This window comes from Protopterus annectens, chromosome 2.part0 (genome assembly GCF_019279795.1).
Source record: "Protopterus annectens isolate FY-2018-M chromosome 2.part0, PAN1.0, whole genome shotgun sequence".
Classification (NCBI taxonomy): Eukaryota; Metazoa; Chordata; order Ceratodontiformes; family Protopteridae; genus Protopterus; species Protopterus annectens.
In genome coordinates, this window is record NC_056728.1 from 1167603697 (window position 1) to 1167622549 (window position 18853).

The 18853-nt window shown below is 44.2% G+C and overlaps 1 protein-coding gene across 1 annotated transcript in view; it reads right to left on the bottom strand.

Annotated features, from left to right (window-relative positions):
• The window catches only part of SMARCAD1 (SWI/SNF-related, matrix-associated actin-dependent regulator of chromatin, subfamily a, containing DEAD/H box 1), a 3333959-nt gene that overhangs the window by 2642203 nt on the left and 672903 nt on the right, over positions 1-18853 (bottom strand). Inside the window, exon 7 of the mRNA XM_044061375.1 lies at positions 1127-1205. Within this exon, the coding sequence (XP_043917310.1) occupies positions 1127-1205 (79 nt within the window). The remainder of the gene's footprint in view (positions 1-1126; positions 1206-18853) is intronic.

An 18853-nucleotide genomic window follows, 5' to 3' on the forward strand; every position in this document is an offset into this window, starting at 1 on the left:
TATGGAAGAAAAAAATTACAATGATAGAACATACTCGAGACGTATCCTCAACAATAACTAGCACACTTAGACTAAAAGACTGCAAGCCTTCTTCAAATATCTTGGTGATCTAGAGCTGTCACACATCCTGCAGCTCTGCCTGGCCTATAGAAAAAATGGACCTCATTAAAAAAAAAAATCAAGGTCTCCAGATTAAAAAAAAAAAAAAAAATACCAAAAAAGTGAAACTCTGGTCAGCAGGTATCATATGGGAGGATAAATCAATTTCCATGGTTAAAGGAAGGCAGGAATTCAGCAAACAGACTAATGAAAAAGAGAATGAGAAACCACTGTATTAAAGTTGTGCTAGCCAAGGAGCTACGAAGAGAGCACAAAGCCAGAACTCACACCACTCACGAGTGAATGAAACAGAAGAAAAATAATGTAGAATGACACAGTTCTCTGAGACTAAATACATTGGCAATATGTTGCTGTACTGCAAAAAGGGCACACCTGTTTTCTTTTTTTTTTTTTTCTTTTAAGTAATCTGCTACCTAAGCAGCAAAATGACAGCCCCCCTTCTTTTATTCATTTTAATAAGATCTTGAAGAAATGCCATAGTTCAGCAATAAAAACTAATGTTAAAAGCCTCAGAAACAGCAGTTGTGTATGACAAGTCTACCAGTGCAGTAAAAACAAATCAGAGTTTTGATACCTTTCTTTTGATAAGTATGTAATGCCTGCAAAGAAAACCACTAGAATGTGGAATCTATCCGTCTCCCAATGCCAACTAAACTCTTAACATGTCCCAGCATTTCCACTTAGTCAACTGGTGACAAGCTCAAACATACGTTTTCTCAGTAAAACCACGACGTTTCAAGTTTATTTAACCATAATGATTGAGCAAAACTGAGTTTAGTTTGTTAAGGTCACATTATCAATTATCAGCAACAAAAACAGCTCCTTAGATGCCTGTAGGCTCAATTCTGCAAAAACAGTAGGGAAGAGCAACACTTATCCAACAGGACCTCCCAGTCCAACCCATTTCACCCGCACAGACCAGCTGCATTTTTCCCCTATTGGCTTTATTTACTATGCTATTATTTAAATGAAAGCCTGATTTAGACGTCTTTAAAACCATTTTTACCTGGTTGAGCAAAAGCAATTAAGGTTTGTAGTGCTTCATCAGCAGACCAGTCGTGTTTCTGCAGAACTTGTATTAGCTCCTAAATGACACAAAATGAAAAGGTAAACCATTAATATTTTCTACAAATAATAGCAATGACAATGGTGAGCAGAGTTTTATACAGCCAAGCAATTTCATTTTGAAGATCACAAACATTTTATCTTACAGTAGCATCACTTATATAAAAAGTACATCTCCTAAGGGAAGCCTCATTTGTAATCATTTTGTACTGCTAAACTGCTCACAGCTCATAAAGCTAAGCTTAAAAAATATGATTCGGTGTATTACAAGACTGCAGAATATTACAGTAAAAAGCATAATGCAGTGCATGCATACTGATTTTTAAAAACTAACTTGACAATTTACTTCAAATACATTTCTTGAACCACAACTGAAGAAACAAAGAAAAAGCACAAAATGCAGAACATATTAAATACAGAATCACAAGTATAGAAAGTAATCATTTTCATTATGCAAAGGATATCCAAAACATTTTAAACAGATAAACAATGGCTGATGAAGAGGGTGGTACAGGCCATTCTGAGGATACAGACCCTTAAACTCAAAACTACAGTATGCAAACAACATTTCCAGTTTGAAAGCAATACATTTCTATGAAAAGAGGAGGCCATACTGAGGCTATGGACCCTGAAATTCAAAACAACAGAATGCAAATAGCATTTCCATTTTGAAAGAAAAATATTTCTATGAAAAGTAACACTTCTACAGATTTACACACACTGCACTATTAGGAGTGTTGGCAAAAAGTACAGTTGTGTACACTTACCATAAATGTAGATGTTTGAGTGTATTCACTGTTTCAGTCATCACATTTGGGTTATCTGCTTGCAGTAGCCCTCAGTCGGCCTGATTATCAAAGTCTTGGGTCCTGCATCGGTTGCTCTCTCATCTTCCATGACGTCAGGTAGTCAGAGGTATAAAGCATACAGCCGACGCTTTTACATCAGTTTTTCTTGCCCCAAATGTCAGGTGCCCCCATAACAGGAAGCAATTATATACAAGGTTACACCCCCAACAAAAAAGCAAATACACCAAAAAGCTTTAGGCACAGTAAACAAGAAAAGAGGTATACTCAATAGAAGTCAGAGGCTGGAGGAAGGGTAACCAGGACTGCAAAAGTGACTACACTGGAACATCTACATTTATGGTAAGTGAACACAGCTGTACTATGTTCTTCGTGTATCACTGTTGCAGTCATCACATTTGGGTAGATTCCCAAAGCTAAGGATGGGAAGAGGTAATTAGACAGCATTAGGACCAGCTACAAGGCACTGCAAGACTGCAGTGGCAAAGTCAGCTCTGCATTTAGAAAAAATTGACAAGTGGTAATGCTTGGTGAAGGTATGTACAGAAAGTACAGTTGTGTACACTTACCATAGATGGGTAATCTGCTGACAGGTTGCCCCCAGTCGGCCTGAATAACAAAGTCTTGGGTCCTGCGTCGGTTGCTATCTCTTCTTCCATGACGTCAGGTTATCAGGGGTACAAAACATGCAGCCAACACCATTTTAACTCAGTTTTCTTGCCCCAGATGTCAGGTGCCCCCCAAAATGGGGAGCAAAACATACATATATATATATATATATATATATATATATATATATACACATATGCATACATATGCATGTAATTTGGAACACAAAAAATATACCTCCAACTAAAAGTAAATACACCAAAAAGGTTTTCGAGCATAGGAAAGGAAAGAAGAGTTATAATAAGAGAAATAGGGGGCTGCCGGCGGGTGGGTGACCAGGACTGCAACAGTGAATACACTCGAACATCTACATTTATGGTAAGTGTACACAACTGTACTATGTTCTTCGTGTTTCACTGTTGCAGTCATTACATTTGGGTAGAATCCCAAAGCTATGGTTGGGAGGATGGAATTCTACAGCATTAGGAGCAGTTATAAGGCCCTGCAGGACAACAGTGACAAAGCCTGCTCTGGATTTAGAAAAGAAAGGTAAATGGTAATGTTTGGTGAACGTATGAACTGAGCTCCAAGTAGCAGCTTCTAGAATGTATCTGGTAGGAACCCCTCTGAGAAAAGCTGCAGAAGTAGATGAAGCCCTGGTGGAATGGGATCTGACCCCTTGGGGACAGGTTTACCATGATTCATGCAGCAGAAACGAATACAATGGCTTATCCATTTTGAAATAGTCTGCTTTGAAATAGCCTTTCCCTCTGCCCCTGCAGCAAATGCCACCAGTAGTCGCTCAGATTTTCTTAGAGATTTTGTCCTGTTTAAATAGAATCTTAGTTGCGTGTCTACATCCAATGAATGCAGAATCCACTCCCCCTTGTTCTGTGGATTTGGGAAAAAAGTTGGCAGACGAATGGTCTGATTAAGAGCCACACTGGATACCACCTTAGGCATAAAGGATGGACTGGTCCTGAGGGCCACCCTGTCCGGATAAAAGATAATGAAAGGCTCCACTGCCATGAGGGCCTGTAGTTCTGAAATCCTTCTAGCTGAAGTGACTGCTAAAAGAAAAGCTGCCTTCCAAGAGAGTAATTTTATGTCTGCAGTAGCAGCTGGTTCAAAAGAAGGTAGGGGTGAGTTTTTCCAGCACAAAATTGAGGTCCCATGCAGGAGTTGGTGCTCTCCTGGGAGGTCTCAAATTTTTGACTCCTCTGAGGTACTGCTTTAGCAGGGGGTGAGAAAAGAGAGAAGGCTCTGTGTTGTAATGAGCCAAAATGGCAGAGGCATGGATTTTTATAGAAGAAAAAGATAGGCCCTTGTGAAGCATCTCAGTTAAATATTGCAGAATCTGAGGAATACTGGGCATTGCTGTGTTTATTCCTTGTGCTTGGTTCCAGGCACAGAATCGTTTCCATTTATCAGCATAGGATTTTCTTGTACTAGGCCTTCTAGCTTCCAAAATGACATCCATCACAGGTATACTGAGAGATGTGACTGGTGAAATTAGTTGATTAGCCATGCTGAAAGATTCAGAGTTTGGAGCAGAGTCTGCAGAATTTGATAGTTCTGTTGGGACAGTAGGTAAGGTGACTGAGGCAGGCACCACGGAGAAAGGTGTGACATATTGCATAGAAGTGGGTACCAGTGTTGGCGAGGCCAGTCTGTACAATCAGAATAATTTTCAGTTTTTCCCGTTTGACTTTTAGTAAAACCTTGGAGAGCAGAGGGAAAAGGCATAGACTGACAGGTTTTTCCAGCTGAAGGATAGAGCATCCACTTTCCAAGCTTTTTTTGAGATGAGTTCTTGTGCACAATTTGTCCAACTGATAGTTTTGGGGAGAGGCAAAAAGATCTATGTCTGGGCTCCCCCATCTTCATGTCAACATGCTGACAATTTGTGGATCCAGTTTCCATTTGTGTGGGTCCATAAGATTTCTGCTTAGCTCGTCTACCAAAGAATTTTGCTTTCCTGGCAGGAATTGAGTTTATAGACGTATTTGCTAAGTCAAGGCTGTGTTCCACAAAGCCATGGCTAGTCTGCAATGGGGGTAGGAGAGTGGGCACCCCCCTGCTTATGTACCACATAACTGTGGTGTTTGTCCGTCTTTATCAGTAGTTGCCCTGGATGAAGAAAGCCCTTGAAGGCTGTCAGAGCATTCTGTACAGCTAGCATTTCTTTCTGGTTGATATGTAGGTGCATTTGATTTGGGCTCCATTCGCCCTGAATACATCTTCCTGCCAGATGGAACCCCCCCCCCCCCCCAAGCATAATCTGATGCGTCTGTAGTCAGGGTTTGGGTGGCAGGGGGTGGAATGAATGACAGTCCCTTGTTTTGTTGCAGGCCTCTGCCCACCATAGGAACTCCTGTTGCAGGAAAGGAATGATAGGAATCATTGTTTCCAAGCTGTGACAATGTTGAATCCATAAGCTTTTTAGGTACGATTGAAGTTTCCTCATATGCAGTCTTGCATATGGAATTAGTAGAATGCAGGAAGCCATGAACCCCAAGGCCTGCAGAATTTGTCTTGCAGACAGCTGGGTTTTTATGGCCACTTGTGTGAAGTAGGTCATCAATTGAATTTGTCTGGCATGAGGTAAGCCATCTGGGTAGTTGTATTCAAGTTTGCACCCAGGAATGTAATTATTTGAGAGGGTACCAGTTGTGATTTATTTTCGTTTATGGTGTACCCTAGGCATGTTAGAAGTCTTTTCACAAACGCCAGATGTTGTAGAAGAGTGTCCTTGTTTTCTGCCTGAATTAGACAATCGTCCAGATAAGGATAAATTTGAATGTTTCTTTGTCTGCAAAATGCAATTACTGGTGCCAGGCACTTTGTGAAGACCCTGGGCGCAGTAGATAAGCCAAAGGGCAGTGCAGAGAACTGGTAATGCAAAAAGCCTGCTTTGAAGCAGCGGTATCTTCTGCAAGATTCCCTGATTGGGATATGCAGCTAAGCCTCTTTTAAGTCTAGAGTTACCAACCAGGCATCCTTGCCCAGTATAGGCAGTAACTGTTGTAGAGTCAGCATCTTGAATTCTGGAATGTCCAAGAAAGTATTTAGAATGGATAAGTCCAGAATTGGATGCCATGAGTTGTCTTTTCGGGGTACCAGGAAAAGTCTTGAATAAAAACTTTGTCCTTTTTCCTTTTCTGGTACTGGTTGAATAGCCCCCATACCCATGAGGGACAGAACTTGTTTCTGGGCCTCTGCCCACTGATTTGGAAGCAGATCTGGCCATCCGTTTGGAATTGGCAATGTGTGGAAATGAAATCTGTATCTCTAGGATACTATATTTAAGACCCACTTGTCCTGAGTAATTAGATGCCAATTTTGTACATGAAGTGCTAATTTCCCCCCAAAGGGGCTGCCAAAAGATAAATGCTTGGAAATGGCAGAGGAAAGTAATTGAGACTGTTTACCGTGGGGGGGCTTGCTACTTCCAGATTTGGAGGTGGAGGCACCCCATTGCTTCGTTCTGTAAGTTCCTTGTGACTGAAACCTGGAGCCTTTGGAGTGTCTGGGATTGACCTGAGCGGCTCTGTTGGGTATTGGAATGGACCAATTCTTAGTAGGCCAGTGCCTACTGAACCTGGGTGGCTGCACTTGTAAGAAATCCTTTACAGTTTGCACAGATTTAGCTTTGTCTTCCATCTTTTTCAAAACTACTTCTGCCTTATTACCAAATAGACTGTCCTGTTGTAAAGGAGCATCCAACAATTTTACTTTAACATAAGGCAGATTTTGCTCCTTGAGCCAAGCATGCCTTCTTATCACAGATCCAGTAAAGTACAGTTTTGTACCTACCATAAATGTAGATGTCCGAACAGGAATGCATCTGCAGTCCTTACAAATGGGTTGTCCTGTCGTCAGGCAGCCCTTCGGTCGGCCGGATTCCAAAGTCTGGGTCTGGCCTCGGCTGGTGTCGCACTTCACCAGACGTCATAGCTGCAGTTCTTCGGGTATAAAGGCATCAGCCGACGCCATTTTCCTCAGTGTTTCTTGCCCCAGATGCCAGTTGCCCTCTTGGATAGCTAAATTTTGGATAAATGCCAATGTTTCCAAATAGTAGAAGGCAAACACAAAAAATAAGCATGTATGTACATATATACAAACAAATACACCATAAGAGATCCCCCCCCAGCTAGCTATTAGATGGGCAAATACCCTTGGAATACCACAGAGGGGAAGGAGGGTGGGTAATCCTGACTGCAGATGCATTCCTGTAAGGACATCTACATTTATGGTAGGTACAAAACTGTACTATGTCCTTCAAGGATGCATCTGCAGTCCTTACAAATGGGTAGAATACCATAGCCAAACTAGGGAGGAGGAAGAGGAAATTATGGTGTAGTTAGGATCCCTTGCAAAACAGCAGTGGCAAACCCTGCTCGGGATCTAGAGTATAAAGGTAAGTTATAATGCTTGGCAAATGTATGCACGGAGGTCCAAGTAGCAGCCTCTATAATGTCCTTGGTAGCCACTCGTAAGAAAGCTGTGGTAGTGGCTGTAGCCCTTGTAGAATGAGGCCTTATGTTCTGTGGAGTTTGCTTTCCATGGTAGGAGTAACAGAATCTAATGCAATTTCCTATCCACTTGGAGATTGTCTGTTTTGAAATTGCTTTTCCTTCCCTTCCTGTTGCATATGCTACCAGAAGCTGGTCAGTTTTCTATTGCCCTTGGTTCTGTCCAGGTAGTAGCGTAACTGTCTATGTACATCCAAAGTATGCAGCAGTCTTTCCCCCCTGTTCTGTGGATTGGGGAAGAAGGTAGGTAGGTGGATTGCCTGGTTTAAAGACACTCTGGATACCACCTTAGGCATAAATGTAGGATTTGTTCTCATGGACACTATCTTGATGGAAGATTAGGAAGGGTTGTACTGCCATTAAAGCCTGTAGCTCAGAAACCCTTCTTGCTGAGGTAATTGCCAGCAGAAAAGCAGTTTTCCAGGATAGGTGTTGAAGATCTGCTGTTGCTGCTGGTTCAAAAGGGGGGAGTGTCAATTTTTCTAGCACAAAGTTCAAGTCCCATGCTGGTAATGGTGGTTTCCTAGGAGGTTTTGCATTTTTAATTCCTCTCAGAAACTGCCTGAGTAGAGGATGCGAGAAGACAGGGGGATCAAAGCTGTATTCTGCAGAAATAGCTGATGCATGTATCTTGATGGAGGAATAGGACAGGCCTGTATGGAAAAGCTCTGCCAAATACTCCAGGATGTTGGCAATGTCTACCTTTGACACATCTTTTCCCCTTTCAGTACTCCAAATGAGAAACCTTTTCCATTTTCCTGCATAGTTCCTTCTTGTTGAGGGTCTGCGGGCCTCAAGGATAATGTCTTTAACCCTTTGGGATAAACCTGGGTTAGTTGCTCTTATGTAATGTTCCAGGCAGTCAGCTGCAGAGTTTTCAGGTTTGGATGCAGGGTGTTGTAGCCACTCTGAGTTAACAGCAAAGGAATCAGGGGTAGTGTCCACATTTTCCCCGAGACATGCTCCTCAGTAATGGGTACCAATGTTGTCTTGGCCAGTCTGGAGCTATCAGAATGATCCTTGGACGTTCCTCTTTGATTTTCAATAGCACCTTGTGCATCAAAGGAAGAGGTGGGAATGCATATGCTGTCAGGCCTTTCCAACTGAAGGATAGAGAGTCCACCTTCCAAGCAAGTGGGTGGTACGCCTTGTGCAGAATTTCTTGAGCTGGTGATTGAGTGGGGATGCGAATAGGTCTATTTGTGGCAGTCCCCATTTCTTTGTGATGACCTTGAAGATGTCGGTGTAGCATCCATTCGTGAGCATCCGAGGTAGTTCTGCTTAATATGTCTGCTAGGATGTTTTCTTTTCCGGTACAAAAATTGCTTGTAACTGAATGTTGTAGCTCAGAGCCATATTCCATAGGTCCAGTGCCATCCGGCATAGAGGGTATGAATGAGTGCCTCCCTGTTTGTTGATGTACCACATGACTGTGGTGTTGTCTGTCCTTATCATCAACTGCCCTTCTTGGAGGAATGGTCTGAAATTCTGGATTGCTAGTTTTACTGCCAGCATTTCCTTTTGATTTATGTGCAGGTGCAGCTGATCTGGAGTCCATAAGCCTTGTATGCACTTTTCCAGCATGTGGGCCTCCCAACCGAGGTCTGAGGCGTCCGTTGTGATGGTTTGGCTTGGTTGAATGCTGTGGAAGGGCAAACCTGGGTTTGACTGGCATGCCTGAGCCCACCATAGGAACTCTTGTTTCAGGCATGGAATTAGTGGTATTTCGTTTCTAAGCTGTGCCTGTGTTGAGACCATAAATTCTTCAGGTACCACTGTAGCTTTCTCATATGCAGTCTGGCATGAGGGACCAGGATTATGCAGGATGCCATGAAGCCCAAGGCCTGCAGTACTTTCCTTGCTGTTAGTTTGTTCTGCTTTGTTAATGCCAAGAAGTAGAGAGGAAGTTGTTCTTGTTTTTCTGCAGTTAGGAATGCCATCTGTTTTACTGTGTCCAATTCTGCACCTAAGAAGGTTATTCTTTGGGATGGTATCAGTCTTGACTTTTTATATTGACTGTATATCCCAGGGCTTGCAGTAAGCAAATGACTCTTTGTAAGTCTTCTGTTAGCTTGTTTTGTTGTCCGCTTGTATCAGGCAGTCGTCCAGGTATGGATATATTTGGATTCCTGAAGCCTGCAGTGGCGATTACTGATGCCAGGCATTTCGTGAACACTCTGGGCGCAGTAGATAAGCCAAAAGGCAATGCTGAGAATTGATAATGCTCTGATCCTGCAAGAAATCTGAGGTATCTTCTGCAATTTGGTCGTATGGGGACGTGCAGGTATGCCTCCTTGAGATCTAGAGTCACCAGCCAATACTCCTTGCCCAGCATGGGAAGAAGTTGCTGTAGGGTCAGCATTTTGAATTTTGGAACAATGATGAATGTGTTTAAAGCGGACAGGTCGAGAATAGGCCTCCAATTTTTCTCTTTTCTTGGTACCAGGAAGAGTCTGGAGTAAAATCCATTTCCTTGTTCCATAGATGGTACCCTTTCCACAGCTCTCATCTTTGCTAATTGAGCTATTTGTTTTAGAGCTTCTGTCTTTTGATTTGGTGGTAGGTTTGGCATTCCTCTTTTTCCTGGTAAAGTATGGAAATGAAACCTGTAGCCTTGGTCTATAGTTTGCAAAATCCACTTGTCTCTTGTGATATAGTGCAATAAGGCTAACTTTCCGCCTAAGGGTGCTGCTATTTGTTCCCTGGTAGGCGGTGCCAGAGCCAAGTCACTGTGAATGTCCTGTTGCAGTGGTAGTAGTTGTGTCTGTGCCTCGTTGGTTGCTACCTTGCCACTGGCGTCCCCTGTAGGCACCTCCTCTGGATTGATTTCTGCATCTTGAATGCCTATTCCTGCCTCTCTGAGTTTTAGAGGAGTCTGGAAAGGACCAATTTTTGGAAGGCCAGTTCCTGCTAAACCTTGGAGGCTGAACCTGTAAGAAATCTTTCACTGTTTGTACAGATTTTGCCTTCTCTTCCATTTTCTTCAGTACCTGTTGAGCAGGAGAACCAAATAAACTGACCTTATCCATAGGAGCATCTAATAGTTTTGCTTTAACATGATCCGGCAAGACCTGTTCTTTCAACCATGCATGCCTTCTTATAACTGTGCCAGTCATGGCTGATCTAAAGGAAGCCTCCAGTGCATCATAGCCACATTTTAAAGAATGGTTACTAACCTGCTGAATGTTATGCACCATTTCTAGAACATATTTCTTATCTAAAGAATCATCAGAGGACAGTTTCTTAGTTAACTGATCAAGCATAAACTCCTGGTATTGGATCATATGAAACTGACAGTTCAATGCCCTAGCTGAGAGAGTAGCAGAGGTGTATACTTTTTTACCCCATCTCTCTAAGGACCTAGATTCCCTTTCAGAAGGGAGAGGGTTTTTAACTGAGGTCGAAGCTACTGCCTTAGGCCCCTGGGAGATAGTCTCGGGATCTGCAAAAGGGGCCTTGTATAAATGGTGATGAGTGTCCGGGACCCTGTAGAACCTATCGGGCTTAGCAGGGGCTGGAGGTAAAGTATCAGGAGCAGTGCAAGCATCATTAAATGCATCAGCTACAACAGGAAGGACTGGAGGTATAGCTAAAGGCCTATGTTGTGGTAAATGCAAAAAGGTCCTAAGCCTTTTCCTTGAATCTGAGAAATCTTGTCCCTGCCATTGGAATTGCTCTCTCATGGCATGTAAAGTTTCCACAAAGGAAAATTCCTCTGGTGGAGAGGCAGAAGGAATCGATTCCTCAGCATCGGAGTCTTCATAAGTAGAAAAAGGAGCCTCTGGATGGTCTGTATTGTCTGTATCATCAGAAGAATCATCTGAGGACACTGGCTCAGGGGGCTCTGCTCTAGGTCTCTTTTCTGGAGGTTGAGAGGCCCTGTCTGGGTGAGATTGGGATCCCCTTATTAAAGAAATGAGATCCTCTGCCAGAGTAAGCATTTGGGAACTGGAACTGGGCCTGTGAGAGGGGGGCTTAACAGGCACAGACTTAGAAGTTTTGGCTGCTTTAGCCCTGGCAAAGGCCTTTATGGACATGGCTGCAGGCGGCCTAGCAGCACCATGTGCAGGGGTAGAAACATCCAAAGGGATGGTGTCCGATAATTCTTGTGAAACCACAGTAGCAGGTTGAACTTCAGAGGCCGATTCAACCAGGTTAGAAAGGGCCTCGGTAGTAGTCATGGATTCGGCTGAAGATAGAACCGTTTGCTCGGTTTCGGCCAAAACAGAGACACTCGCGGTTTGCTTAACCGCAGTTTCGGCCGAAACCGCGGACCGCGAGTGTCGGTCCTTTTCTTTGCGTTTCTTAACAACTTGTGAAGTCGGAGGATCCGACGGCATTATGTACGCAAAATCTGAGCCGAAAAACTGTTCAGCAAACTCCGACCGACGTCTAAGCGTCCGTCGGTTGAAAGAAGCACAGGCTAAACAAGCTGCTACGTCGTGGTCTGGGCCTAAACAAGGTAAGCAGTAAGAGTGGAAATCTTTATGACGTATTTGTTTCCCACAAGTTAAACAGTTATTCACTTTTTCTGACATCGGCTGAGGCAAGAAAGAGTCCCCAACGGCGTACTTAGCTTTTAGAAGTCTTGAGTAGTATTCGGTAGTAGTAATCTCTGGATCTGACCGACCGGCACTTGCGAACAGCTTCTGCTTGCGCCACGGCAAGAAAGACTGAGGAAAATGGCGTCGGCTGATGCCTTTATACCCGAAGAACTGCAGCTATGACGTCGGGTGAAGTGCGACACCAGCCGAGGCCAGACCCAGACTTTGGAATCCGGCCGACCGAAGGGCTGCCTGACGACAGGACAACCCATTTGTAAGGACTGCAGATGCATCCTTGAAGGACATCAGCAGCCCTGCAAGAGGCCTCCTAGGAATCAAAACCACATTGCAAAGAATGCTTTCCAACTTGTTCAGCTGAATGCAATAAATCCTGTAACTCTATTTTCCACACAGTCAGAAATCAACATAATTTTCTGTTTCAGTAAGCCCATGAGATGCTGCTGCTATTTAAGCATATGAAATTGACAGTTTAAAGCCCTGATAGCCAGGGTTGCAGACGTGTAAACCTTCTTACCTCATCTATCCAGCGCCCTGGAGTCTCTATCAGAAGGGGTAGGATTTTTAGCAGTTGAGGCCTTAACACCCTTGGGACCCTAAGAAATTGTTTCAGGATCAGCAGTAGGGCTTTTAAAAAGAAACTTTTGGGAGTCAGGAACCCTGTAATATGTCTGGCTTACTAGGAGCCGGAGGTAGGGAATCAGGAGCCATGCTGGATTCTGAGAAAACATCAACAACAACGTCAAAAACAGGAAGTATAGCCAAAGGCCTATGCTGAGGAAGAAAAAGGAAATCCCAAAGCCTCTTTTTGAATTCTGAAAAATCCTGTCTCTCCCAATGAAAATGTTCCCTTAAGGTATGCAAAGTTTCTCCAAAAGAAAAATCCTCAGGAGGAGAAACAGAAAGGATGGATTTTTCTGCATCAGAGTTCTCATAAGGGGGAATATAAAATTCCTGATCAGAAGTGGAATTAGAAGAAATGGAAACCTGATCTGAAGGATTCATAATCAGTGTCTTGCTTAAGCCTCTTAGCAGGATGGGGCTGGGAACCCCTGATCAAGGTAATTAAATCCTCAGCCATTTTGATCATTTGATTTTTAGGCATAAGGGCCTGATCACGTAGCCCATGCGTCAGTTTTTTAGACACAGAAGCTGGTTTTGGCCTTGTTTTTGATGATGGCGTTGGTTTAATATACAAATATTTAGGCCTGAAAACATTCTCAGAAGCCAGTGCCTGCTCAGCGGCTCCAGACCCATCTAAGGGAAAGACATCCGTCGGTTCAATACTTGAAATGTCTCGTGGCATACCGAATTCGGAATGGGTCTCAGTAGAGGCCTGCAAATCAAAAGTAGCGGGCATCAGGGGCTGAGAAAGCACCTGAGTACCGGCGACTGGCTTCGGAAAAGCTTCTTCGTCGGTTATGAACCGACAACATTTCTGGATAGTTAAATCTTGAGCCAAAATACTTAGAAGCAAAAATATACAGACGCTTAATAGTGCATTGGTTACATTTAGCACAAAACCGACAGCAAGGCACATTATGGTCAGGGCCTAGGCAAGGAATACAGTACAAATGAAAATCCTTATGAGGTATTTGCTTCCCACACGTAAGACAATTATTAACTTTTACTGACATCGGTAAGGAGCAAGAAAAAGTTTCCCCAACGGGGTACTTAGCTTTAGGTTAAAGACTTCGGTTCTGAAACTCGAAAACTTCAGGAGTCAGCCGACCTGCACCAGCGAACTGCTTCTGCTTCGGGCACTGCGTGGCAAGAAAGACTGATTAAAATGGCGTTGGTTGCATGTTTTATACCCCTGACGCTGACGTCATGGAAGAAGAGACGGCAATTGACGCAGGACCCAAGACTTTGTTATTTAAGCCGACTGAGGGCAACCTGCCAGCAGATTACGCAAATGTAATGACTGCAACAGTGAAACACAAAGAACATCTCCAGGTAGCAGCTTCTAGGATGTCCCTGGTAGGGACAACTCTGAGAAAGGTTGTAGAGGTAGATGCAGCCCTAGTTGAATGTAGTCTTATCCCCTGTGGGGTAGGTTTACCATGGTGCTTAAAGCAGAAATGAATGCAATGGCCTATCCACTTAGAAATGGTTTGCTTTGAAATGGCCTTCCCCACTGGCCCTGCAGCAAATGCAACCAACAGCTGTTCAGATTTCCTGAGAGGCTTAGTCCTGTCCAGGTAAAATCCAAGTTGTATGTACACATCCAAGGAGTGCAGTACTCGTTCTCCTTTGTTCTGTGGATAAGAAAAAAAGGTTGGCAAATGAATGGACTGATTAAGGGCCACACTGGATACCACCTTGGGCATGAAGGAGGGATTTGGTCCTGAGGGACACCCTGTCAGCATGAAAGATGATGAAAAGCTCCACTGCCATGAGGGCCTGTAATTCAGACATTCTTGCTGAAATGATGGCTAGAAGGAAGGCTGTTTTCCAAGAAAGGAATTTCAACTCTGCATTTGCAGCTGGCTCAAAGGTAGAGTGAGCTTTTCCAATAGAAAATTAAGGTCCCGGGCTGGAGTAGGGGCTCTCCTGGGTGAAGTTTTTGGCTCCTCTGAGGGATTGCTTCAGCAGTGGATGAGAGAAGAGGGGTGGTTCTGTATTTTAATGAGTTGAAATGGCTGAGGCATGAATTTTGATGTGGGAAAAGGAAAGGGCCTTGTGAAGCATCTCAGTTAAATATTGAAGAATATGGGGTAAATTGGGCGCTGCTGTGCCCATCCTCTGAGTTTGGCTCCCGGAACAGAATCTTTTCCATTTTTCAGCATAAGATTTTCTAGTACTAGGCCTCCTTGCCTCCAGAATGACACCATCCCTCAGTAAGCAAGTGATGGATAACAGAGAGATCAGGTAATCAGCCAGGCTGCCAGGTTCAGGGTTTGAAACTGTGGGTGCAGAATCTGGCCCTCCTGCTGGGACAGCAGGGCAGGGGTCTGAGGCAGGTGCCATGGTTTCAGCAGTGACACACTGCAAAAGAAGGGGTACCAGTGTTGGCATGGCCAGTCTGGTGCAATCAGTATTGAACTGGGTTTGTCCTGTTTGATCTTTAGTAGTACCTTGGAGAGGAGAAGCAGAGGGGGAAAGGCATAAACTGATAGTTTTTTTCCAGGTGAAGGACAGGGCATCTACTTTCCAGGCTTGTTTGTGGGGAGTCCTTGTGCAGAATTTGTCCAACTGGTAGTTCTGGGGGGAGGCAAACAGGTCTATCTCTGGGATCCCCCATTTGTTTCTCAACATGTTGAATATATTCGGTTCCAGTTTCCACTCGTGTGGGTCTATGAGATTGCTGCTTAGGTCGTCTGCCAGTGTATTTAGCTTTCCTGGCAGGAATTGAGCCTGTAGGTGCACTTGGTAGCTCAAGGCTGTGTTCCACAGAGCCATGGCTAGTCTGCAGAGAGGGTAGGAGTGGGTTCCCCCCTACTTGTTTATGTACCACATAACAGTGGTGCTGTCTGTCTTTACCAGTAATTGTCCTGGAAGTATGTGGTCCCTGAAGGCTGTCAGAGCATTCTGTACAGCTAACATTTCTTTTTGATTGATATGCAGGTGCATTTGATTTGGGTTCCATTTGCCCTGAATGCACTGCCCTGCCAAGTGAGCCCCCCCCCATTCACAATCTGATGCGTCTGTTGCTAGGGTTTGGACGGCAGGGGGGTAGAGTGAATGGTAGTCCCTTGTTTTGGTGGCAGGCCTCTGCCCACCAAAGGAACTCTATCTGCAGACAAGGTATGATAGGAATCATTGATTCTAGATCCTGAGAATGTTGACATAGGCTTTTTAGATAACATTGTAGTTTCCTCATATGCAGTCTTGCATATGGAATTAATAGAATGCAAGAGGCCATGAACCCCAGGGCTTGCAGTATTTTCCTTGCAGATAGCTGGGTCTTTGTGGCCAGTAGTTTGAAGTAGGCTGTCGCATAAACTTGCTTCTCTAGCATGAGGTAGGCCATCTGGGAAGTTGTATTCAAGCCTGCTCCCAGGAATACAATTTGTTGGCAGGGTACAAGATGTGATTTCTTTTTGTTTATGGTGTACCCCACAGATGTGAGCAATTTCTTTACAAATGCCAGATGATTTAACAGTATGTCCTTGGCTTGCTGCCTGAATTAGACAATCGTTCAGCTATGGGTATATTTGAGAATTTCTTTGCCTGCAAAATGCAATGACTGGAGCTAGGCACTGTGAATACCCTGGGTGCAGTAGATAAGCCAAAGGGCAGTGCAGAGAACTGATAGTGCATGTAGCCTGCTCTGAAGCGTAGGTATCTTCTGCAAGATTCCCTTATTGGGATTTGCAGGTAGGCTTCCTTAAAATCCAGTGTTGCCAACCAGGCATCTTTGCCTAGCATGGGAAGCAGCTGATGAAGAGTTAGCATCTTGAATTTTGGGATTACCAAAAATGTGTTTATGATAGACAGGTCCAGGATAGGACAACAGGAATTGTCTTTTCTGGGTACCAGGAAAAGTCTTGACCTTGCCCCCTTTCTTCTTCTGGGACAGGCTGAATAGCCCTGATTTGGGGGTAGGTCTGGCCAACCGTTTGGGGTTGCTAAGGAGTGGAAGTTGAATCTGTATCCTTGGGGAAACTATATTTAAAACCCATTTGTCCTGGGTAACGAGTTCCCATTGTTTTTCATGCAGGGCAATCTTTCCTCCTAAAGGAACAGTCAGTTGAGCAGGGCTTGGAAGATTTAAAGTTAGGTCACTGAGACAGTTTACCATAGGGGGGAGTCTTACTACTCCCTGCTTTGGAAGTGGGAGCCCCCCACTGCTTAGGCCCGTGAGAGCCTTGGGACTGAAGCCTGGGTTGTTCTGCTGATTCTGGACTTGGACTGAAGGCCTGGAAGAGGCAGGGAAGGACCAATTCTGAGAGGACAAATGCCTACTAAATCTGGGAGGCTATACTTGCAGGAAATCTTTAACAGTTTCCATATACACTTAGCTTTTTCCTCCATCTTTTTAAGTACTTCTGCTTTGTTGCCAAAAAGGTGGTCTTGGGTTAAGGGAGCATCCAGTAATTTAGCTTTAACATGATCTGGCAAAGATTGCTCCTTAAACCAAGCATGCCTTCTAAGTACAGATCCAGTGACAGCAGCCCTGCAAGATGCCTCTAATGAATCAAAACCACATTGCAAAGTACATTTTCAACTTGTTCAGCAGAATGCATTAAATCCTGTAAATCTTCATTTTCAGCACAGTCAGGAATCAACATAATTTTCTGTTTAAGCAATCCAATAATATGCTGCTGATACTTTAACATATGAAACTGGCAGTTTAAGGCCCTAATGGCCCAGGTTGCAGAAGTGTATACCTTCTTACCCAATCTATCCAGCGCCCTGGAATCTCTATCAGAGGGGGTAGGATTTTTGGCAGTAGTAGGCTTAATGCCCTTGGGTCCCTGTGAAATAGTCTTAGGATCCGCAATAGGATTTTTAAAGAGGAACTTGTGAGAGTCACGTACCCTGTAATACCTATCAGGTTTTTTGGGAGCAGGAGGTAAAGAGTCAGGAGCCAGGCTACATTCTGAGAAGGCATCATCTACAATGTCCAGTACAGGAAGAATAGAGTAATCCTGGCTTTCCCAGCAGAAATGCTCCTAAGAACATGCAAGAAGAAGAGGGAATGGAGTCCTCTGCATCAGAGTCCTCATAGGTGTATAAGGGCAAATCTTGGTCATCAGAAAAAACAGAAATTTCAGAATCCTGATCAGAAGAATCAGAAGGAAAATCAGTCATAGGTCTCTTAGAGGGGGAAGGGTGGCTTCCCCTGATTAGAGTAATAGGGTCTTCAGCCATTCTTATTTGTTTTTTATGCATAGGGGCCTGACCATGCGGTCTGGGCGTCTGTTTTCTAGGCATGGATCGAGTTTTAGGCCTTGAAGAAGATGGCATCTTTTTAATATGTAAATCAGTAGTCATGAATACACCCTCAGAAGCCGGTGCCTGCACAGCGGCTCCGGACCCATCCAAGGTAGAGACATCCGCCGGTTCCACAGTCGAAGAAGCATCTCGCGGCATACCGGACTATGAATAGGTCTCGGTAGAGGCCTGCAAATCTCAAGTAGCAGGTATCAGGGGCTCCGAAAGCACCTCACTGAGTACCGGCGAACTGGTGACTAGCTTAGGAGAAGCATCGTTGGCAGCTTTAGACCTATGCAGTCTGCCTCTGTCTCTATCTTTGCATTTTTTTTGTAATGTCGGTAATCGGGTGGCTTACCAAAGCCATTTTTGGATAACTGAACAGAGTACCAAAATATTTAGATGTGTAAATGAACAGACGACGAATAGTATGAGGTTTGAATAAGGCACAAAACCAACAGCGAGGTATGTCGTAGTCTGGGCCTAAGCAAGGAATGCAGTAAAAATGAAAATCTTTATGAGGTATTTGCTTCCTACAAGAAATACAACTGCTAACTTTTATTGACATCGGTTTAGAGCAAGAAAAAGGATACCCAACGGGGTACTTAGTTTAGTTGAAGACTTCGGATCTGAAACTCGAAAACGAAAACTTCAGGAGTCAGCCGACTGGCACTTGCGAACTACTACTGCTTCGGGCACCGCATGGCAATAAAGACTGATGTAATGGCGTTGGCTCCATGCTTTATACCCCTGACTACCTGACGTCATGGAAGAAGAGCGAGCAACCGACGCAGGACCCAAGACTTTGATAATCAGGCCGACTGAGGCTACTGCGAGCAGATAACCCAAATGTGATGACTGCAACAGTGAAGCACGAGCATTGGGGCTATTAGAATTACAATCCTCCCCAGGGTTTTGGCTTTTTGCAAGAACTTTGGAATCAGGGGAATTGGTGGAAAAGCATATAAGAGTCCCAGGGGACAATTGTGTACGAGCAAATCCCTTGGGTTCTCCCCTGGTGGGGAATTCAGGGCAAACTAGCTTATGCATTTAGCATTCATAGGGGATGCAAACAGGTCGCAGCAAGGCTAGCCGCATCTGTGGAACATCATTTACGCAACTTCGTCTTTGAGGGACCATTCGTTCAGCATCAGAATGGCTCTGTTCAATTTGTCCGCGATCACGATGGATTTCCCTGGGATGTGCGTCGCTATAAGAAAGATTCCCAGAGGATACAGCCCACTGCCAAACTCTCAGGGCCTCTCGACATAAGTTG